Genomic DNA, 21962 nt, shown 5'->3' with positions numbered 1-21962 from the left:
AAATACTATTTTGGTTATCAGAAAATGCAAGGCCATGTGTAAACGAACTTTGTAACTTATTTCAGAATTCCTCTGAATTTCAATTCCGCCTATCCCTTCTCAGACTTTACCGGGATTTCTACGAATTTCGTTCTGAGACTACAGCATACTATTGCTGTGAATTGCGGATATTTTTAAAATGTTGCGTTTTTTTTCTTTTCCAGCACCAAATGTTGCGAAAATTTGTAATTAACTTTGAAATTTGATTTGACTGAAAATTTTCTCGAGCTATTGCACGCTGTAGAGACGTGTACAATGATAGAAAAGCTATTAGAGAAGAGAAGCATAAGATTGGCGGGTTTTACCAATGTGGAATGATCTATTCCATCGCTCCCTTCTTCAGAAATTTTTTTCTCCTAGCGCCCCCCAACGCAATCTCACCCGTAGCTTCTACCCCCCTCCCGGGGGCGTTAACACCCACGTTGGGAATCTTTGATCTATTCGAATATTCACATGGTCGCAGATTCCACAGCACGTACGAAGTGTACTTACTGCTTTACGAACGCAAGTAAAGAAAAGTTTCTCATCAATAATTATTGTTATTTTAATTTACATAAAATATTACTGTCCTTTAAGTGAGAGCAATATACAGGCTATGTCAAAATTGAAAAACACATTTTAAAAATAAATAAGATTTAAAAAAACGATAGAAATGCACTGCTTGCTGGATTATGTTTGAGAAAAGAAAGAAAATTCAGTAAGAAAAATAAAATCAAATTTTAAAATTAGTTGTACTTCTATACAGCAGATGGCGCAGCAAAGTAAAGGTAACTCAAATGCGGCACAGTAGAATCCGAGCTATAAGGCTTACTGTGGGGGAAGGGCAGTCCAGATACAAGAAAAGCCGAATAGGCCGGTGTTCTATAAATGCTTACCTTCTACTTCCCCCCCCCCTCATTATCATCAAAAACACCATTTTAAAACTAAAAAACGCTCCTATTGCATATTTTGCGACTTCTTGGTGCAGGTCAGTACTTTATACATAAAATTTATATGTGAATGTTTATTAGGTACTGTACTGTAAGTTGTAAAAATTCATTACAGAGAAATGAAGTCCAAGAATATAAACATCGTTACAAAAATTACGTAAATACTTCTTATTTATCATTTATTATGTCATTTTTCGCCTGCAGGTAGCCATTATCTTATGCAAAAATTGAAATTTACGCATTCGTCTGCAAATATCGCCAAATCGGTAACAGACTTGGCGAAGTTTGACGACAGCTGTGATGATTTGGCAACGTCATGGCGCCAAGAGACTAAGGCGTTATAGCACGGAGGCCGAATAGCCGCGTAGAGACTGAATCGCTATTATGTTAACGAACTAACTGACTGATTTCAAGATTCTATCTGAAACGAGACGTTTTTTCTTGCATATTTCATTTGTTGCTTCAACAGACAGTTGTTGCTGGACAGGACCGCACTTATCAAACGCGGGGCCCGGTGCCAAAAAAAAATTTCGAGACTCCATGACCCCGATTTTATATATTTTGTGGGTGGGGGAATGTGGCATGCACACATTCATGCATTATCACAGAATATACACACAGGAATGCTGAGAAATATCTACTCGCCATTGGAAATTCAGAATTAATAAAAACAAATCCCAGAATTGATGGAAATTCAGAATTAGTGAAAGAAAAATCCCGGAATGGTGGAAGTTCAGAATTATGTAGGGAAAAATGCCCGAATTGATAGAAATTCAGAATTATTGGGCAAAATAATTCCAGAAATGATGAAAATTCTAGAATCAAAACAATTGAAGCTCAGACGAAAAAAATATTTAACGAAAAAGTTTATGACGAAAAAATGTTTTTGAAATACATGTGTATATATATATATATATATTTTTTTTTTAATACTTTTTTTGCCGTAAGTGCACGGTACCCCCCCCCCCCCTTCCAAACCATGGGGCTCGGTGCTGTGCAGCAAATGGTAGATATTTTGAAAACACCCCCCACTTTAGTTTTCCTCTGCAGCGGAAATATCTGTTGCAAATATTTTCCGTTTGACAATTTTCCCAGGTACAACGCAGCAAACGGTGTATCTGTATAGCTTTCCGGTTCAAAAATGGGTCCGTCAATTTTGGGGCAGCCTCTGCATACAACATGCATAACTACCAACTCATCATTTTCACCGTAATATGGCTTGTATATGAGTTTTGTAACCTATGCTTCTTTCCATCTGAAACTGAATAGTTATAATTTTGCACCATTCAGCTTAAAATTATTTTGAACAAAATATCACCGATGTTTACTGATTACTCTTCTTCAAATAATAACAGTCACAAAGCATTTAAAAGATGTAAATATTTACAGACAAAATTCATGTTACATATTATCGCTAGAGCGTTTTGCAGACACTTCCTATTTTAACGCGCAACCGATAGGTTATAACGCAGCTAAGAAAGATTGAACTGCTTACCCAAAATAATCTACAGGGTGATCCTAAATTAACAGAATGATAAAGTTTGGCACTAAGGGGAAAGACAATTTTTGTTTAATAATTAAAGCAGCTGTAGCAGTCTAGGAGCTGCTCCTTATTGCAAAGTAATCAGATTCCAACTTCACAATGTAAGAGTTGCGTATAATATGCAGATGTGAATTTTTCACTGCTTCGAGGGAAAAATATCGTCGTATAATCCGCGTGTGAAAATTTCATTCATCAATGACGAGATCTTGGAAGGAGATGGAAGGAGTTGTTTGCCCTGTTTCTGTTTTTGGACGTGAATACGTCTTTTACATCATCTGACGATACTGTAAGCATTTTCAAAAAAATTGCAGGACGATACTCTTTAAACGCTCATATCTTCAGAAGTACACAGCGCGAGTCGAAAGCAAACCTACCATCAAGTAGACATTGAAAAGTCAAATTCAATGATATCACTTCGGTTTTGATATCTCTTCCCATCTGGGCACCAGGTGCCATGAATCGTAACGAAATTGTTCCCGCTTTATTTCATAAATTACGCAAAGCAAGTCAAAAACATGGGTATCAGATCAGCACCTCCTAGAGATAGAAGGCCTCCTCAGTCTGCTCGTGACGTCAGTAAGTAGTCCTTTTTCCCTAAGAATATTCAGGGAATAAAATTACCTGCTCGTGCCAGTATCATCGTTGGTACCCACACGGGTAAGAGGCTTATATACCGGGAGGGACAGAGCCTGGGTCGTGTCTGGTCTGACGGAGTATCATCGTTGTGCGGAAAAGAAATGATCGGGCTCAGAATCGGCGATTTCCATGACCCACATCCAATCACTATGCGGTATTTGTGAGCCAATCAAGAAGATTCTACGCCAAAGTAAGAAGAAACGAAATATGATGATGTGTTTCAAAATGTAGCAAACTTCCTAGGTAGTGTGAATGACGTTTATGGCAAACACTGCAGAGGCCTTCTATCTCTAGGAGGTGCTTATCAGATGCACGCACTACAAATACGAATCAAATAATATTATTCCGGTTTCAATATATATCTCTCTCTTCCTGTCTGGACAACGCTCTCATTGCCCTGATTCGTAACAAATTGTTTCCCGCTATATCTCAGGAAGTACACCGCGCAAGTCAAAAGCAATGATATCGTCAGATGCACATTGCAAAAGTGCATTCAATGATATCACTCCGGCTTTGATATCTCTTTTCGTCTAGGCACAATACCCGCTGCCCTGATTCATAACAAATTGTTTACCGTTGTATCTGGAGAAGTCCACAACGAAAGCAGACGGAATTGTTATCGTTTGTTAGCTATTCCAAACACAACGTTGGTGATAATGACGTGATTTCATTATCACAGCACTTACCACGAGATTCAAGTGTCAAAAAACGTATTCACGTCAAAACTTGCGGCAGTGTCTACGACACATACATACTACCCCAATTTCTTTTTCCCACTGAAATATGAAACCGAAATTTAACCTATTGAACCAACTATCAATCAGTTGAAATGTATTTATTATCACTTACAGTTTGTAAAGATTCCTGAGCTCCAAAAACCGTTTCGGTGGTAGAACCGTCAAGTAATTGTATTGAAGGATCCTGGAAAAGATAAGAGGTACAATTCAAAACAATTTTCATACATAAACAGGATGGTCGTAAAATAACTTTGCCGATACATGAGCCTCTTGTTGCCAGAAAAAATCAACGAATGCGAATGAGATTCGTGATATAGGTGTTTCACAGTATACACTCGACAACGGGCCTGGCAAATCAACAAAAATCTATAATTCCGGTGGGGCATGTAACTTATAAAAACACATACCCTATATAATCAATGTTTTGCATGTCCAAAAAAACATTGCTTAGCTAATTTCGAGCAAATTTTTCCCACACGTTCAAAACGAATGTGCTGCTATCTATTGATGAAAATATGCAGATGATATAGAAAATTGGGAGCATTGCACTAAATTAAGAAAAAATTGAAATTATATCTTTGATGAAACCTCTAAAATTTTCCACAACAGTAAGGAACGTCTTACGCTGACCCTGATTCTGGACTATTTTTTCCCGCGTTGACTAACTGGCCGAGATAGATGCATTTACTCAGGGCGTACCGAGTCTATTTTGACTCCCGATCAACGAGTGTTGTCAGTCATCTAGTCCAAGTCTGGTATTACACTAACCTTGGCAAATGAAATCGGTTACACTCGAGCGAATACAACCTATGTTCTTATTGGTTGTATTTGTCAAGTTTTGTAACGGGGGGGGGGGGAATCACCGGAAAATCCTTGTCAGAAAAGACATGTGTTCACCGTTAAAATTCCTGTCAAGAATAGGCTGGAATTCTTGGCAAGATAATTCGCATCGTAAGGGCATCACGCGTTCAAAAATTTTGATGTAGAAAGATGCACGATTTGGATTTCATATTCAATACTTACAGCTCTCCAAGCGTTACGTATGGGCTGAAGTCTGCGTGATGGAGATCTATTCGATTGAAACTGAAGTCCCTAGAAATCAGGAGAAATTCATAAATACAAACAGAAAACAGCCAATATAATTAAATATACAAAATTTGAACTTATTGGCTGCAGATATGAATCTAGCCAAACGGTAGACTCTTGATTGTCTGAAACTTGCCCTAACACACTGATGTGCAAAATTAAGTGATAAACAATCATTGAAAAACTACTCAACAGAAAACTTGTTAATGTGCGGGCTGGTTAGGGCACGCTGGTTTCAGATTCTTCGAGTCGGCGCCTTCACGGATTGGTTAATTTACTTAACTCTTTAGTTACATGCCACAGAGTCAATTTACTACAATTTTGCTTCCTAAGAGAGGAGGGGGTTCTGTCAGAATTGATTATTTTGGGTCTTCAACTGAGCATTAACCACCAGTCGGCTGCATCAATCTTTCAAACCAGGGGTTCTCAACCTCTCAGACATTGCGCGCCACATTAACAGAAGCATTAACACATGAAGCCCGCGGGCCACCATTCGCCATGCTGATTTTAATTTAATGAATTTTATGATGGTATGCAGATTCACCAACACCTAATGCAGAGGTTCTCAAAGTGTGCGTCGTAGATCCCAGAGGTGTTCAAGCCCTTTCGACTATAAAGCAAATCACGACAATTGAGTAATTTTTCTTCCACTTTAGGGGCCGTTTAAGTATTACGTAAGCAAACTTTTAGTTATTTTTGACCCCCCCCCTTGTCAGCAAAACTCTGACCCAACCCTCCCCCCTTGTCAGCAAAATTTCGTCGTCAGCTCTGCCCCCCCCCCCGAATCTTAACGCATATTGGGGGGGGGGGAGGGGGTTAATCAGAGACTTACACTAGTGGGGGCATGGGGGGGCTCGTGCTCTTCCCCCCCCCCTTGACGATCAAAAATTTATTTTTTTCACGCAATAAATATATATTTTTAAATTGAAATTTCGGAAGAAAATATATTCTATATGTTATAATCAATTTCTGTTCATTTCAATGTTATTTGAAGACTATGAACTCAAAATTCATTGCGCCCCCACTCTCTGAGCCATATAATGATAATTGGCATAAAGGCCGTTGGCCCGCGGTCCAAATATAGCCCTGGGGGTTATCTGATGCTGCCTGCCCTCCTCAAACCTAATTTTATAAAAATGAAATAAGAGACACATTTTTGCACATCGCTTAAGTGTCCCGTGCAGAGCAATTCCAGAGCATTTAAGCGGCCCGTGGCACATTTTCAGTTCACTTAAATGACCCGGGACACATTTTCAGTTCACTTAAATGACCCGGGACACATTTAGAGATTCCTTGAGTGACATGTTACGTTGTTTTAGAGCATTTAAGTGGCCCCAGCGTGGTTCTACATAACTCAAGTTACCTGCGGCACATTCTCAGATTATTTAAGTGATCCACGGCATATAATTACGGATCACTTGTGTGATGCGTGGCACAGTTCCAGAGCACTTAAGCGGCCCGGACACATTTCCAGATCATTTCGATCCGCGAAACATTTAGAGATCACTGAAGTTGTTCCGTAGGGCACTCATCAATCAATGGGGGAGGGGGTTTAGGGATGTTACTTCAAGTGCCAACAAAAACTATCGAATGGTTTTTCGCGCACAGTGATGGTAACCTCTTCCAGCGAAATTTCCCTGAAAAATTTCCCTTTTGACAAGATTTTTCCCACGCATTCAGAAAAACACGCTGCCATCTAGCGGGGAAAACACGTAACCAAGTCTTTTTCAATAGAAAAGTATTTCACTGCATCAATTCCTTTATTTTTTGTAGAAATTCTTTTGTTTGATGAACTCTCGAAATTTCCCAAAAATGTTAAGAAATTTCCCACTTGGGCAAATTTTTCCCACGAATATGGAAAATTTCCCACGAGTTACCATCACTGTTCGCGCACTAAGATGCCGTTAAATATATTTCATATTTTCAGCAAGGGCGGTTGATGGAAAAGCATTATCCAAACCCCCATTGATGCTGACGTAATACAGTAAAACCTCGTTAATGAGTCACTCTCGGGAGAGCAAAAATATGACTTAGTACGCGGAGTGACTCGTTAAACGGAGTAAGCCATAGCTGCGCTAGTTTCTGCCTGAGGACAACTGGGACTTCCAAAAAGCGACTCGGTAAGCGAAGTGACGTGTTAACCGGGTGACGCACTAACGAGGTTTGACTATACATGAATGGCCGCTTAGAATTGAATTGTTGGTGAGTCACTACCGCACACCAACTTTAGTTATAAGGTGAACGCATGCCACTGAGGTAATTTTGTTATTGTTAGTTTCAATGTATAAAGTTTATAGATTTACCGAAACGTTAACTGATAATAATTAAAAAAAAAATCCCTTACAGTTTCCTGACTTCTCTCGGCAGTTTCGATGGGAGAATCGAAGCGTTTTGCCTCATGCACGAAACATACAAGCCGACACAGATGCATCCAGTGGGACAGACGAGATCTGAAATTGGTAATCATGTAATTAACCCAAACATGATGTTATATCTGGAGAATACACGATGTATAACTTTCCTTAAATATAATGCATAGTCTGTAATTAAGCACAAAAGACCAAAGTTATTTCAACAAACTCTTTTTCAATATATGAAGCGCAGGCAAGCGTAAAATATTACAAAAGTTTTTATTTGGAACGGAGAAACAAATTTGTTTGAAACATTTCTAAGGCCGGTATTACGCTATAAAAGTTTGATAAAATCCCTTTTATAAAACTCAAAAAATCCAGCCAATAAAGCTCATAGGTTACATTGGAGCAAATGCAAACCGATGTCCTTATTGGTTGAATTTTTCAAATTTTATCAATGAACTTTTATGAAACTTTTATAGTGTAATCCCAGCCTAATACCGGCCTAACAGATGATGTCAAATTTGAATTGTGTGTGTAGCAAAAAATTGAATTGGGGGGGGGCCATTAAAGTATTATGTAAGCATAATTATTGGTCATTTTTTAAAACATTTTGGTACTGGTCCCCATCTAGGACAAGAGACTTCGCTGAAACACCCCCCAAACAGTACGCATTGGCATCGGGGGCACTTCCCACTCCGAAAAACAAAAAAAATTATGATATTTTCGTTAAAAAAAAGAAATTAAAATACCCAAATGCATTCGAAGCTCTTTATAACGATTCCTATCGTCCCGTCGAGAACGTTCGACGAAAATCGGGTGATCGTTATATCCAAAGGAAAATACATGTTCCTAATCCTGCTGGTCTTTGAATGGAATGGCCACTTCAACATGAGGTAGTTATTATACTGTGTACATCATGAGTTTGTCTGGATAAGCGATGTTCTGGGACACCCCTGGTACCCGATTGCAAGTTCCAGAAGGAAAACAACCTCCGATCGATTTTCATATCTACTTTCGGAAATACATCATTTCCTCAATTTCTCCTCATTTTCATACCCTTGTAATCATCATTCGAACGCCTCTGTCCGCTTCGTCATCAAAAGTAGCAGCATGCCAATGCTCCCTACGGGGAATCCCCCCGTATGGCGAATCATTTTCGCGGGGCCATTGTAAGTAACTAATAACAAATGCGAACCCGCCCCCCCCCCCACGTGGATTCTTACGTAATACTTGAATGACATCCAAAGCATGAATACGATATTTGATTATTTGCAGCATCGATACTTGTTGGGCTATATCAAGAGTTTTCAACATTCTGTAGATCATTTTATTCTAGAACGTTTTGAGCCCCATGACCATCTTTGGACCATATTTTCTTCTTGTGGCAGCCCATTAAAGGTCCAGGGCCCCCCCCCCCCATACCTTTATCAGAAGGGTAGAAACAATATGCATATTTCCACCGAAGTCGCTGGTACCACCGCCACCTATCGGCTGTTGTTTTGAGTTGTTTTTTTTTCTCCTACCAAAAACATTCTCGTCACCATGCAAGTCGCTTTTTTTATTTCGGTTATTTTCCGGTTTTTCTTAATGTTAAAAGTTCCTACGGACTTTTTTCCCACCCTGTATTTCATTTTCAATAACGGAACAAAAAAAAACACTTTGTGTTTTATTTTCTAGCGCATGTTCGGTGAACGATCATGATTTTACTATAATGTCATAAAATGTAGGCTATACTTGGGTGAAAATGATATCTGAATGCTCACCACATAGTAGTTCGTCATCCTCATGAGGGCAATGGGGTACTCCATCACATAAAAATCTAAGCGGCAAACATGAACTGCGGTTGTAACATTTGTACTGACCAGGACAGTTATAAGAATCTGTAAACAGAAATTCGCATAAAAGCATCAGATAATAAATCATAATATCCTTTAATACATACATAAATGAAAGGTGTGGGGGGGGGGTCTTACTGGTCTGAGTCCTCAACTTTCATTTCAACTTTTTGTGTTCCTGGACCCCCCTTTACAAAATAATAAATATCCAATGCACAGTAATGCAAAAACAATGAGTTCTTTGTTTTCTCATCCAATCCCATGGACACCCTGGTACCTGGCTGTGAACCCCTGCTTTTAAGGACCACTTGAGCTTGCGACGGGAGGTTTCCCTGGTCTAGGGGTATAGTAGCTGATAGTTTCAATTGTAAAGGGTGCTTGGATAGAAAAAGGCTGGAACACGAGGTCGAAGCTTTACGGGAAAAAGTTAGGGTGCTAGAGGGTCCGGTTATAACGGACCCTCTGGTCGTCGAGCCACCTATTGATGAAGAAGCAATCTCCACGAACAACGACATTTTAGAGGGCGAATGGGAGGTCGTGGATGAGGTAGAGGGGGATAGTGATAGGGGTTTAATCATCGGCGATTCTATGGTTAGGGAACTTGGGAACCGAGTGTGTAGGGATTTTCGGGGTTTCGAGCGCTGTTGTCTTCCTGGGGGGAAGATTGGCAACGTTCGAGACGTTTTTCATCGCCGAAAGTTGCCCTTGCGGGTGATTCTGTGGGTGGGAACAAATCAGGTAGGAGCGAATATTAGTGAGTCTCTGTCAGAATACCGGGATTTACTATTATCCGCTAGGGAGGGGGGTTCAGATGTGGCAGTGATTCCAGTGCTGCCAAGGGGTAGTAGGGGATATAGGAGTAGGATCCACCAATTCAATATAGGCCTGAAGGACATTTGCTCCTCACTTGGGGTCACGTTCTTGGAGCTTCCCGCATTTACCGATAGGTGGCTTCGTTCGGATGGGATCCATCTAAATAAGAGAGGGGTCTGGGAGGTTTACGATAGTCTTAGGTCAGGTTTTTTACTCCCAGACCACGTAGTCGGGAATGCGGGTTAGTTAATGATAATCACAACAGTACTGACGGGGAATTACCCACCTCTGACTTGGATGGCTTCTCGATTGACAACAAACCACCGGGCAAATTAAAATGTGTGTTAATAAATGCCAGGAGCTTGGGTAACAAGAAAGATTTTTTAGAAACTATGATAGTTGTGGAGGACTTGGATCTTATAGCCATTACAGAATCTTGGGCAAACGATGGGGATGAATCTTTCTTACACATCTCCGGATACGATACTTTTTTGAGAAATAGATCTGATAGGAAAGGGGGTGGAGTGTTGATATACGTGAAATCATGTTTGAAGGCTAGAGAGTGTAACGTGCAGAGAAGTGATATTGAAACCATATGGGTTGAACTTGAGAACAAAAGACGTCATAAGCTTATTGTTGGGGTTTGTTACAATCCACCGAATAGGGATCAAAATTATATCGCCAAAATGCATGATGAAATTTCCTACATGTGTAAGCGAAAGAGGGTTCTCATACTAGGGGATTTCAATTACCCGGGTATTGATTGGGAGAACCTTTCATCTGGAAATCAGTATGAAAGAGACTTTCTTAAGTTGGTGCTCGAAAATTTTTTGTATCAGCATGTATCAGAAGCCACTAGGGGTACTGCTATTTTGGATTTAGTTCTTACTAGTTCTGAGGATCTAGTTGAACATGTTTCGGTGGGGGAAGAGTTTTCTTCCAGTGATCATCGTATCGTCAGATTTCTCTGTAACTTTTCCTCGGGTAAGGTTGATAACAAAAGACTGGTTCCTTGTTTTCGGAGAACTAACTTTGATGTTTTGCGAAGAAGGTTAGCGGAAGTTTTCAAAGACCGGTTGGAATCAGTAGGGGTGGTAAGTCAATGGGAAGAATTTAGTACGAAGCTGTCCTCTGTTTTGCACGGCGTCATACCCTTTGTTCGAAAAAAGCGTGTTTGTACATCACACCCTCTATGGTTCACGGATAGCGTGCGGAACCTTTATCTTGAAAAGAAAAGAGCATTCAGAGAGTATAAAAGTGGACGAGGTGACCTATCATTGTTTACTGATAAAAGAAGACTGTTGAAGAAAGCGATAAGGGATAGTAAAAAGCAAGTTGAATCTAGGTTGGCAGATAACATTGGCTCTGACCCAAAATCATTTTTTCGATACGTCAATAATGGATGTAAGGGGACAGTTGGCCCCCTCTCGATAGGAGGCTCAAAAGTAGAGAGCAATGTAGGCATGTGTAGGGCTTTCAATGACTTTTTCGCGTCGGTTTTTAATGGAGATAATGATATTCGATATACGGGTGTTGCATGGGGTAATAAAACGCTCAACGATATTCAAGTGGAAGACGTGGAGGTCCTAAATCTTCTAAGAAATGTATGTGCAAGCAAAGCACCAGGACCAGATGATATCTATCCCAGGGTTCTCAGGGAAGGTGCTAATGAATTGTTGGGGCCAGTCGCACAGATATACAGGAGTAGTGTTGCTGAGGGTATCGTCCCGAGAGATTGGAAACTGGCTAACGTTGTTCCGATATTTAAGAAGGGTAGTAGAGAAGTGGTGTCTAATTATCGTCCAGTGAGTTTGACGAGCTCCCTCTCGAAAATTTTGGAAATTATCATCAAAAGGCAGTTTGTGAAGTGGATAGACGAGAATAATGTATTGTCGGATAATCAGCATGGGTTCAGGAAGGGGAAGTCATGTGTAACTAACCTCCTTTGCTTCTATGATTACGTGACTAAGGCTTTGGGTAAGAGCAAAAATGTCGACGTGGTTTACCTTGATTTCCAGAAGGCATTCGATCGGGTCCAACATGGCAAACTCTTGAAGCGTTTACACGAGATTGGAATAGGGGGCAACTTGCTGAATTGGATAGAATCGTGGTTAAGAGATAGGTCGCAACGAGTTATGGTGAACGGGGAATTCTCTGGTTGGACAGACGTCACAAGTGGAGTTCCTCAGGGAAGTGTCCTTGGCCCCATACTTTTTTCACTTTTTATCGATAAACTCGATCAGGGTATCGATGGAATTACTAGCAAATTCGCAGATGATGTGAAGCTAATGGGGGTAATCGGGAATGAAAGCGATAGGGAGTTGCTCCAGACCAACTTAAACAAGATTGCAGCATGGGCAAATGAATGGAGCATGACGTTTAGCGTAGATAAGTGCATGGTCGCTCATTTTGGTTCGAACAACCCACGGTTCTCTTACGAGTTGAATGGTGTCACTATCCCGGATGCAACTAGAGTCACCGATTTGGGAATTCTCATTGACGAGCGACTTAAGTTTTCTGAACATTGTTCAGCGGTTGTCAAAAAATCGAATAGAATGCTTGGTCTCATTTTCAAAAAGGTCTCTTCGCGTTCTCCTAAAGTCATTCTTCCGCTTTTTCGAGGCTTGGTTCGTCCTGGACTGGAGTATGCTGTAAGGTTTTGGAGACCATACCTACAGAGGGACATAGACTTGGTTGAAGGGGTGCAGAGAAGAGCTACGCGTGTCCTTATTGGCACACAGGGCTTGAGTTATGAAGAAAGACTTCATTTTTTGAATATGTTTACATTGGATGAACGCAGGTGTCGAGGAGATATGATCGAAGTGTTCAAAATTTTCAATGGGATGGATAGGATGGACCATGAACTTTTAGTACACCGCCAATCGACTGCTTTTACAAGGGGACACCAGTATCGATTGGTGAGGGACAATGCAAGGTTATGGTGTCGCAGGGAATTTTTCTCCAATAGGGTTGTTAATAAATGGAATAGCTTACCCCCGGAGGTAGTAAATTGTAACACAATTGACACGTTTAAAAAGAAATACGATAAACATGTTGGGGTAAATCGGGAAGCTATCCATTCTTAGAATAAGACAACCATAAGTATTCTTTATGGGCATTGTATAATATTTTATCATGTGTATATATTGTTTGTAATTTGTGTTAATTGCATTTTTAATTGGGTTGCTGTATTTTTGAAACATATGACAACCATATTTTTATGGGCATCTTTTTATCAGCCACCTCGTTGGGCATTTTGCCTGTTGTGGTGTTGTATTTGTATTTGTATTTGATTTAGTCGGACTTCAACAGAAATAGTACAATAATGCATCTAGGGGGGATGCCACCGCTCTACAAATCATTCTGCGGATGTTCAATTTGATCATTTTTGTCGCACCACGGTCATTTTCTGCACACGAGGGCTAATTAGACCGGGACCTACAATTTATTGCCGATTCCGAACGGCTGGCTTGTTTTTTATACTCATCGAAAGGTTGGTGCGCTAACCCCTCGATGGGGGACTCCCTGCGGTAGCAATTTCTTACTGCGGTCAAGTCGCCGTTTTTTTTTTTTGTTGTACCCCTGTGTCAGGAAAGTTTTCTGACAAGGACGAACCGGGTATCGAACTCGCGACACCTCTAAACATCCTTTGGTACTTGAGGCGAGCATTTTATCGACCAGGCTACCGCGCCCCGCGGATGTTCAATACGCCCATCATGAATATAAACAGATGTGTTTTCCACAGCTGAACGATTTGAAAACCGTAGCGTCATCTGCAGAATTTTGTATGAAATATTTTTATTCCGTAGATAGCGGGCGCGCATTACCTGGAGTTGTCCGAATTTCGGTTGGTAGAACACCAATTAGCCTCCGAGTTGGGGTAGTTTTTAATTTCGACAACACTGTACGTCACCTACATCTAATTTAAGCAGTCTTCATTAGAGATCACTGAAGTGGTTCCGTAGGGCACTCAGAGTCAAGTCACAATGGAGGCAGTTTGTTTATTTTCGTGCTCCGTTAAAATTTCGTTTTAAAACGTGAATATTAGGTTATGGCAGGCAGTGAATGCGTAATTATTGTTTATTAAGTGTAGGAGTAAAGGTTCATATGTGAAGTTGTGTGATGTAGGAAAAAATTTGGATATTGTTAATGCCACGCGTGCTATATCGGTGCTGTCGTGATCAACGGGCGACGGTTATCATCTTCCGCTATCAATGACTGAAAATTCTCAGTGATGATCGGTGTAAATTTTTCATCTGATTTGTCGGCGGGAATGTCAGCTTCAAAACGGTATAAAGATCGTTCAAACATTCCAATTAGTTCGAAGTGGATGGTATGATTTCAAACTCCGGATATAAACTTCAATGGTTTTCAAGCGGTTTTCTAAACTACATTTAAAGACCAAGTGGACATGATAGGGGTGAGTGATTTTCGAAACTTGATAACAGAGATCATCAACCAGAACATTTGCAATAATTCAACCTGTTAATCGTTGCTATAACTCTTATAATTGGTGAGATATGATTTTTTTTTAAAAGGAATCCAGCGTTGTGTGTATGACTCGCCATTTTCGAACCAGGTGACAAGTTTTATTATACATGTAAATGGTTGTTGGACTTTTCACTGCATTTAGCCATGTTTGGTATTTGAAGTCCTGAATTGTTTCTTTAACTGACTTTCTTTTGCCATGGTAAAAGTTTTTTGACGAACATTATACTTTAATTTTTTGCGAACGAATTTCATTGGTGACCATTCAGTCGGGTCACACTTGTTTATCATGTATTGGTGTTCTTCATAATTTGTAGTGGCGTTAATAGTTTCGTACTGAATTTACATTTCTGAACATTTTTATATAATTTTTTTGTGAACGAATTTCATTGGGTGGCCATTCAGTCGGGTCGCATACATGTTTTTCATGAGTGGTTATTCTTTATAATTGGTAATGGTGTTAATAGTTTTGTGCTGAGTATACATTTTTGAACATTTTTCATAATATTTGTGAACGAATTTCATAATATTTGTGAACGAATTTCATTTGGTGACCATTCAGTCGGGTCGCATACATGTTTCTCATGTGTTGGCGTTCTTTTTATTGGTAGTGGTGCTAATAGTTTTGTACTGAATTTACATTTTGAGAACATTTTAATATAGTTTTGATGATGAATGAACGGATTTGATTTGGTGACCATTGAGTCAGGTCACGCATAAATTTCTCGTGTTAATATTCTTCATAATTGGTAGTGGCGTTAATTGTTTTGTACAGACTATGGATAAGTCAAATAAGACACCTATAGGGACCCCAGCTTTTGATTCAAACATGGACAAAAAAGAAACCCTTGTGGGAACTTCAAATCAACCAGACTGCACAGATCACCCATTCCATACGGACACAAACACGACAAGTCCAATACTAGATCTTGAGAGAAGCGAGCACAATGAACCAGATAAAAAGAAAAAAGAACAGAGAGATAATCGAATCAACAAGAAAACCTCCAAAATTCACAAAGTCTTTAAAAATTTGGCCAAGTCTTTCAATGAAACCTTCAATATTAGCTCCCGTTTAGCAACATCGGAAAACTCAGATGTCTCAATCTCGTCGTCAAACTCATCGATTGGCTCCCACTCATCTTCGTCGTCAACGTCAGACGTGGTCTACAAACTGAATTCCTGCTACCCACAAACATCAATTTCGAATAAAGCAGAGCAGATAAAACGGAAACATAAAATTGGTATTTTCAACATACAGAAAACATCTCCATTTGTGCATAATGAACAACCAGAAAAGCAAGACTCGCTCAAGTTCAGCATAGAAGATTCAGAATGTCAGAGAAAAGTCTCTCGAGCAACTGATGCCTATAATGGACCGATTACATTTACAAGTCAAGTAGCAGTGAAAATCCCATTGACAGAAAAGACACAAAACATAGATCTTGAAACAATGGAAACGAAAACTGAACCCTCAATGGTATTGAATAATAACACTCTACATGACCTACAGATTTTCTCTGTAGAAGAAAGGACGAGTAATTCCGGGGAACAGGGCAGTGAATTAAAGACACTCCTCTCTGTTGATGATCTCAATTACAATGATTCCCAAAGTCAGTTGGGTCTGTCAAACACACCACTTTCTTGCGGGCGCAAACTGCTTGGTAAACTAAATACTGACATATCTTGTGACCCTGAATCTCACTCGAAAGGAACTTCTCTCTCATTAAATACATCGACGGTCCAACAACCAAATCACTTTAGTTCGAAAATAATGGACTCATCAATTGAATCATGGGATGAAGGCAGTTATTTGGATTCTCTACCAGAGGGAAGTGATTGCACCGGGAACGACAAGGAACTTCAGACAATGCTTGACTATTTTGACTTCAAGAAAGAGAAACTTGATAAAAGCCACTTTTTCTTACAAGAAAAGTCAGCAGAAGTACAGAATCTCTCTTCGCATAAAAATTCCAAAAGTCATAATAGTGTAAAAAAAAATAAAAGGTCTGGTAAACAAAACGTCAAGTCTCAAGTTAAGAAAAGAAGTGAGGAGCACAATACTGACAATATGAACATTTCCCAAGAAACAGGAAGTTTAAAAACCTCCAAGGAAAAAAAAGAGAACCTTGAGATAAGGGTCAAAAAACAAACTCAATGTGAAGACAAAATTTGCTGTCGGAACAAGAATACAAAAAACACTTCTCGTCGGTTAGAAACACCCAAATCAGCTGAAAAACCTGTCAGACGAAGTTCATCAAGACTTAAGGAAAAAGGCAAGAACCTTGCCATATCTAGGGGTCAAGGAGGTTCTGAGGATCTCCTCAAGCCCTGTTTGATAACAGAAATGCAATCCAGTGATAATTTGAGTGCAAATAATTCTGTAACCTTACCTTCTCAACAAGCTTCATCTCAAGTCATACCCAAACTCAACGGTCATCAAGTATATGCACAAAAAACGATGGGTGCCAATACTTCAATCTCAACTGATTTTACAGCACATAAAACACTCCAACCAAATGTACAAGTACTCCTGGAGGAGCTTCGGGAAATTTTGAACTCCTATACAAGTGATAATGGCAGAGGAAATGTAGGGTTCTACATTCCCGCTAAACAACGCAAAAGAAGCAATAAAATAATTGATGCAATCAATATCTGGGCAGACAACATCCTCAAATCTACTAGGGACAACTTCTGCCAAACAGAAACATCTTCTCCTCAGGAACTAACACTCACTTCGACTACACAACATTTTTTTACTCAGTCGCATCAAGACCGTCTCTCAGCTCAACCACAGATCGAAACAATGGGTGAGATGCGCAACAGAGCACCACAACAACCTCCGAAACCACAAAGAGATGGCGCTAAAAAAACTCACAGAGAGGCTGGAGTCAACACCAACATTCCAGAAGTATCGCATGATCTGCGACAATCAGAGAAAGTTATATTTTCTCCATCTGCAACCACATCAATTAACACTGCAACTAGTATTAAAGCTGTCAACACCTGCATCTCTGGAGTTGGAACTCGCACAAGACTTGAACAGTGGTTAAGCAACAATTACAACCCCCCTGCAGCGTCACTGGAAAAAACCAACTCTATGATAGATTCTATTGTGGAATGGATTGAAGAGACTGTAAAACAAGAACTCAGTGGTTTGGCCCAAACAGACTCCCCATCACTACAAGGACAACGCCTTGAAAAACAACATGGAACTGCGAGAAAATCGGCAGAGAAGAATTTGCCCGTTGTGACTAATTCTGAAAAAATCACACAGATATCAATTCCCACATCTTCCCCTCCTCAACAAAAGGACTCTATAATATCAAATCATGTAGATGAATTAAATGACAGTTCATCTTCCTATATCATAGTTGACGAGCTCTCTTCCAATACAGAAAATCCTTTCCAAGGAATCAGCTACAGGAAGAAGCAGCAGAGGAAAAACAAGAATCGGCAAATGTATTCAGTGCTGTTATACAAGAACAGATTGGCTCAATCACATCGAACTAACAGTAACAACCAAATTATTATCAAAAAATTTGAGAAAAAAATTCACAACATCAGACACATTAGAAATGGTACGGCAGTTGATTGTTACACTAAAGAAGACTGTAAAAACATCCAAAGATTTATACTCAACAACCGAAGCCTCCGGCAGTACATATATGTTGTGTGCCCAGGGGCCGATGCTTTTAAACAGCACCGACTTCAACCGCAAACATATGAAGGGGTTAAAACTTCAAATAACAAGAACTTTGGACGTACTTTCAATAATAAAAAAACAGCAATGTATCAGAAAAATTTAAACCTCTTGGGTGATATTGTCTATGAATCCGAGGAACAGAGCTGTAAGGGAGAGGCCTCTTCGACATTCAGATTTGGATCCGGCTTGGTTTTCTACAATCGTTGCCATCTTAAGAATCATAGTGAAATTCGAAGCAGCCATACTACATATGCAGGAATCTCTTGTGCTAACCAGAAAAATCTAACCACAAGAGCTTGTAATACCGTGTATAAGGATGCCGATAACAATGAATCTAAACTGACATTCAACGCTATTGACCAAAAGGAGATTAAACAAGTAATGAATGACTTAGAAGAACAGTTAAAATATAGCAATCTACAGGAGTTCATTGCTAGTATAGATGAACATAAAGGTCAAATTACTTTGATATGTACAGACTCGTCGGCTGCAAAGGTCATAAGTTCGGCAGTCGCGAACAATTTCAAGTTGAAGTTACACTTGAAAAATTGATAACAAGACAACATATAGTTTTCCTACTCATATAAGTCAGGTATAATAGGTAACTATTTTAATATTTCATTTTTGATATACAATGCCTCAAGATAACCTTAAGGACGCAATAGCCAACTCCCGGATAACATGTCAAAATAACAGACGGGAAAAACACCCAAGATTAAGTCGAAAAGAGCAAATTCAATGTTATTCAACGACACCATCATCAATGGGCAATCTCAAAATACTACAAATAAATGTAGATCGAACTAGAGCGGCAATAAACTTGCTCATAGAGACAGCAATCAAGGACAACTCAAGATTGACATAATTGCTTTACAGGAGCCAGGAATACCAGGGAAGCCACTGCTTGGATTTCCGAAAAGATGGAAAAGATGGATGTCCAGAGATGGAAAGGCGGCAATCCTGGTACTCAATCCAGACATTCACCCTATGACATATCATACGAGCAACAACATCACATCGATTAGAATCTCACAGCCTCAACATGATCTAATATTAGCTAGTGCGTACTCTTCACCGAAAGATTGTGTTGAGAATGTTCTCAAAGAAATGGACCAACTATTGAAATTGGCCGCACAAGCGAACCTATTGTTGTGCGGCGACCTCAATAGTCATCACCCGCTTTGGGGAGACCATAGAACAGATACTAGAGGAAATAAGCTCATTGATTATTCTAATAGGAACAATTTATATTTCCTCAACCATAGTAATTCTCCTCCCACCTTCGAGACGGATTATGGGAAAGGATGGCCGGATGTGACTATTACGAACTCGCATGCAACACTTCTGAATACATCTTGGAAAGTGGACGAGAAAGTGACGCTCAGCGGACATAAATACATTTATATACAAACAAATGCGACTATTTGCCAAAAGCCACAACGACGATATAAAATAACAGTGAGGAAGCTAAAGGTTTTCAACTTGAAAACAAGAAGCGTAATTAAAACAATACAATACAATTTAAGGAAATGTCAAGATAAGACAACCCTCCAACGAATATGCCAGGAACTAATGGCATATATTACTAACATGTGTGAACAGACATTTCCAAAAGTAAAACCTTCACCAATTCAAAACCTCGCATGGTGGAATGATGAACTAACGTTAGAAAGGAAACGTCTGAGAGCACTAAAGAGGAGGTGTGAAAGAGAAAAGGATCCGGACAATCAAATAAGGTTAAAGCAATTATATCGAAAAGAAATTGCATTATACAAAAAGAAAGTCAACAGTGCAAAAAAAGAAGGCTGGATGAAGTTTTGTGAAAAAGCGACGGAGCCTTTTGGGAAAGCGTACAAGACTGTCACAAATACAAGTTCATTTCCTCCACAAACATTCCTCGTAAATCCTGATCATCCAACAACATCTTTGCAAGCTGCCCAAAACATTTTAGAAGAAATTTTCCCCCAAAATAATGGGGGAAACGAAAATACTGTAAGGCAGTCAAGAAATACACAGAATACTGATACTAGAAACGACCCACCTTTCTCAATTCAAGAAATTAATAGATTAATTGATAAACTAAATGTGAAAAAAGCTCCCGGTCCTGATGGAATAACAAACGCATTGATTAAAAGTATACATGCTTTCCACAAATTCTTTTTCCTGACTCTCTTCAATAAATGCCTCAGCTTCAATATTTTCCCTACAGCATTCAAGAAAGGGCAACTGATACTTTTTCTAAAACCAGGAAAAGATCCGAACAATATCAATTCATACCGTCCAATAGTTCTTCTAAACACAGTGGGCAAAATTCTCGAAAAGTTGCTGACACAAAGGATCAACTACTACATCGAGAAAACGAAGTGGATCAGCGATAAACAACATGGATTTAGAAGAGGATTCTCGACTGAGACAGCACTCTCAAAGATTCATGACAGCATACAAACATTTAAGAGCCAAAAACAAGATGTTGCCCTAATATCAGTAGATATTAAGGGAGCCTTCAATAACATTTCACATAAAACAATAGTAAAACAACTTCTCAACATCTCAATGCCGGACAATGTGAGAAGAACAATGATTGATGCAATCAGAGAAAGACATATATCCCTTTTTACAGATGAGGGCGAGGCCACTATAGTTCAAACGAAAGGGTGCCCTCAAGGTTCCTGCAGTGGGCCGATGCTGTAGAACCTTGTCATAAATGACTTACTCACAAAAAACTGGCCTGAAAATATAAAAATTCAAGTGTATGCGGATGATATTGCTATGGTAATTGGTGATTCTACAATCCGCAAGGTCACTGAGCACGCAAAAGCAGCAATGGTATTATTGGATACTTGGCTCACGAAAAATAATTTAGAGATCGAATTCTCCAAATCAAATTACTTGTGGATTTCTCACAAAAAGGGAAGACCAACCATTAGACTGCGAAACAATCCAATAAGACACAATATGAACATCAGATATTTAGGAATAATGTTTGATAGAAACCTGACATGGTTCAAACATGTGAATTATCTGATCACGAAAACACAGAAATGCTTACAAAATTTTAAAAGAATGGCTGGTCCTGCATGGGGCATTAATACAAGAATTAGAAATACGCTTTATAAAGTTGTCGCCATCCGCATTATAGCATATGGTGCCATCGCATGGTTCGGTGATCCCAAACAACAGTTAAGAACAAAAGTAGACTCTCTTCAAAGAAAATTCCTGCTATTCATCACTGGAGCCTTTTCCACAACACCAAACAGTGCTTTACAAGTATTAACTAACAATCCCCCACTACATGTACTTTTGGACAACGAAGTACAGAAAGCAAATTTAAGGCTAAAGCGTGAGATTAAAATAAACAATGTAACATATCTTCCTATAGATGTAGAGCATAAACATCCACCATGGACGTATCACCCGGTGAAAGATATTTTGCCGACGCAGGTCTTGACCACAGATGCAGAAGAATCAACAAATCGAATTATTTTCACAGATGGTTCAAAGACCGTGGACGGTGTAGGGGCCGCCTACGTCAGTATATATATGGGTGAAGTAACGGACAAATGGAACTGCCGATTGCTCAATAACAATACTGTATTCCAAGCAGAGTTATACGCAATCTGGATGGCAGTCAATTATGCAAAACATTTTGCAGAGAAATCAACTATAAACACAGACAGCATGTCATGTATACAGGCAATACGAGACGTAGAATCCCCTCATAGCCTAGTGCATGACATTAGAAAAATACTGATGGACAACAGGAAGATTACAATACGATGGGTGAAAGCTCATGTAGGCA

General features: G+C 39.6%; 1 protein-coding gene across 1 annotated transcript in view; it reads right to left on the bottom strand.

Moving 5' to 3' along the window:
- The window catches only part of LOC149083971 (uncharacterized), a 115138-nt gene that overhangs the window by 24305 nt on the left and 68871 nt on the right, over positions 1 to 21962 (bottom strand). The window contains exons 30-33 of the mRNA XM_089234338.1: positions 9088 to 9204; positions 7315 to 7420; positions 4908 to 4976; positions 3997 to 4068 (exon numbers count right to left, since the gene is read on the bottom strand). Of these exons, the coding sequence (XP_089090464.1) occupies positions 3997 to 4068; positions 4908 to 4976; positions 7315 to 7420; positions 9088 to 9204 (364 nt within the window). The remainder of the gene's footprint in view (positions 1 to 3996; positions 4069 to 4907; positions 4977 to 7314; positions 7421 to 9087; positions 9205 to 21962) is intronic.

This window comes from Pholcus phalangioides, unplaced genomic scaffold, assembly GCF_987345545.1.
Source record: "Pholcus phalangioides strain wild (caught in Gottingen) unplaced genomic scaffold, Ppha-v1.0 ptg000008l_1, whole genome shotgun sequence".
Lineage (NCBI taxonomy): Eukaryota > Metazoa > Arthropoda > Arachnida > Araneae > Pholcidae > Pholcus > Pholcus phalangioides.
This window is presented reverse-complemented; position numbering and strand designations above follow the sequence as displayed.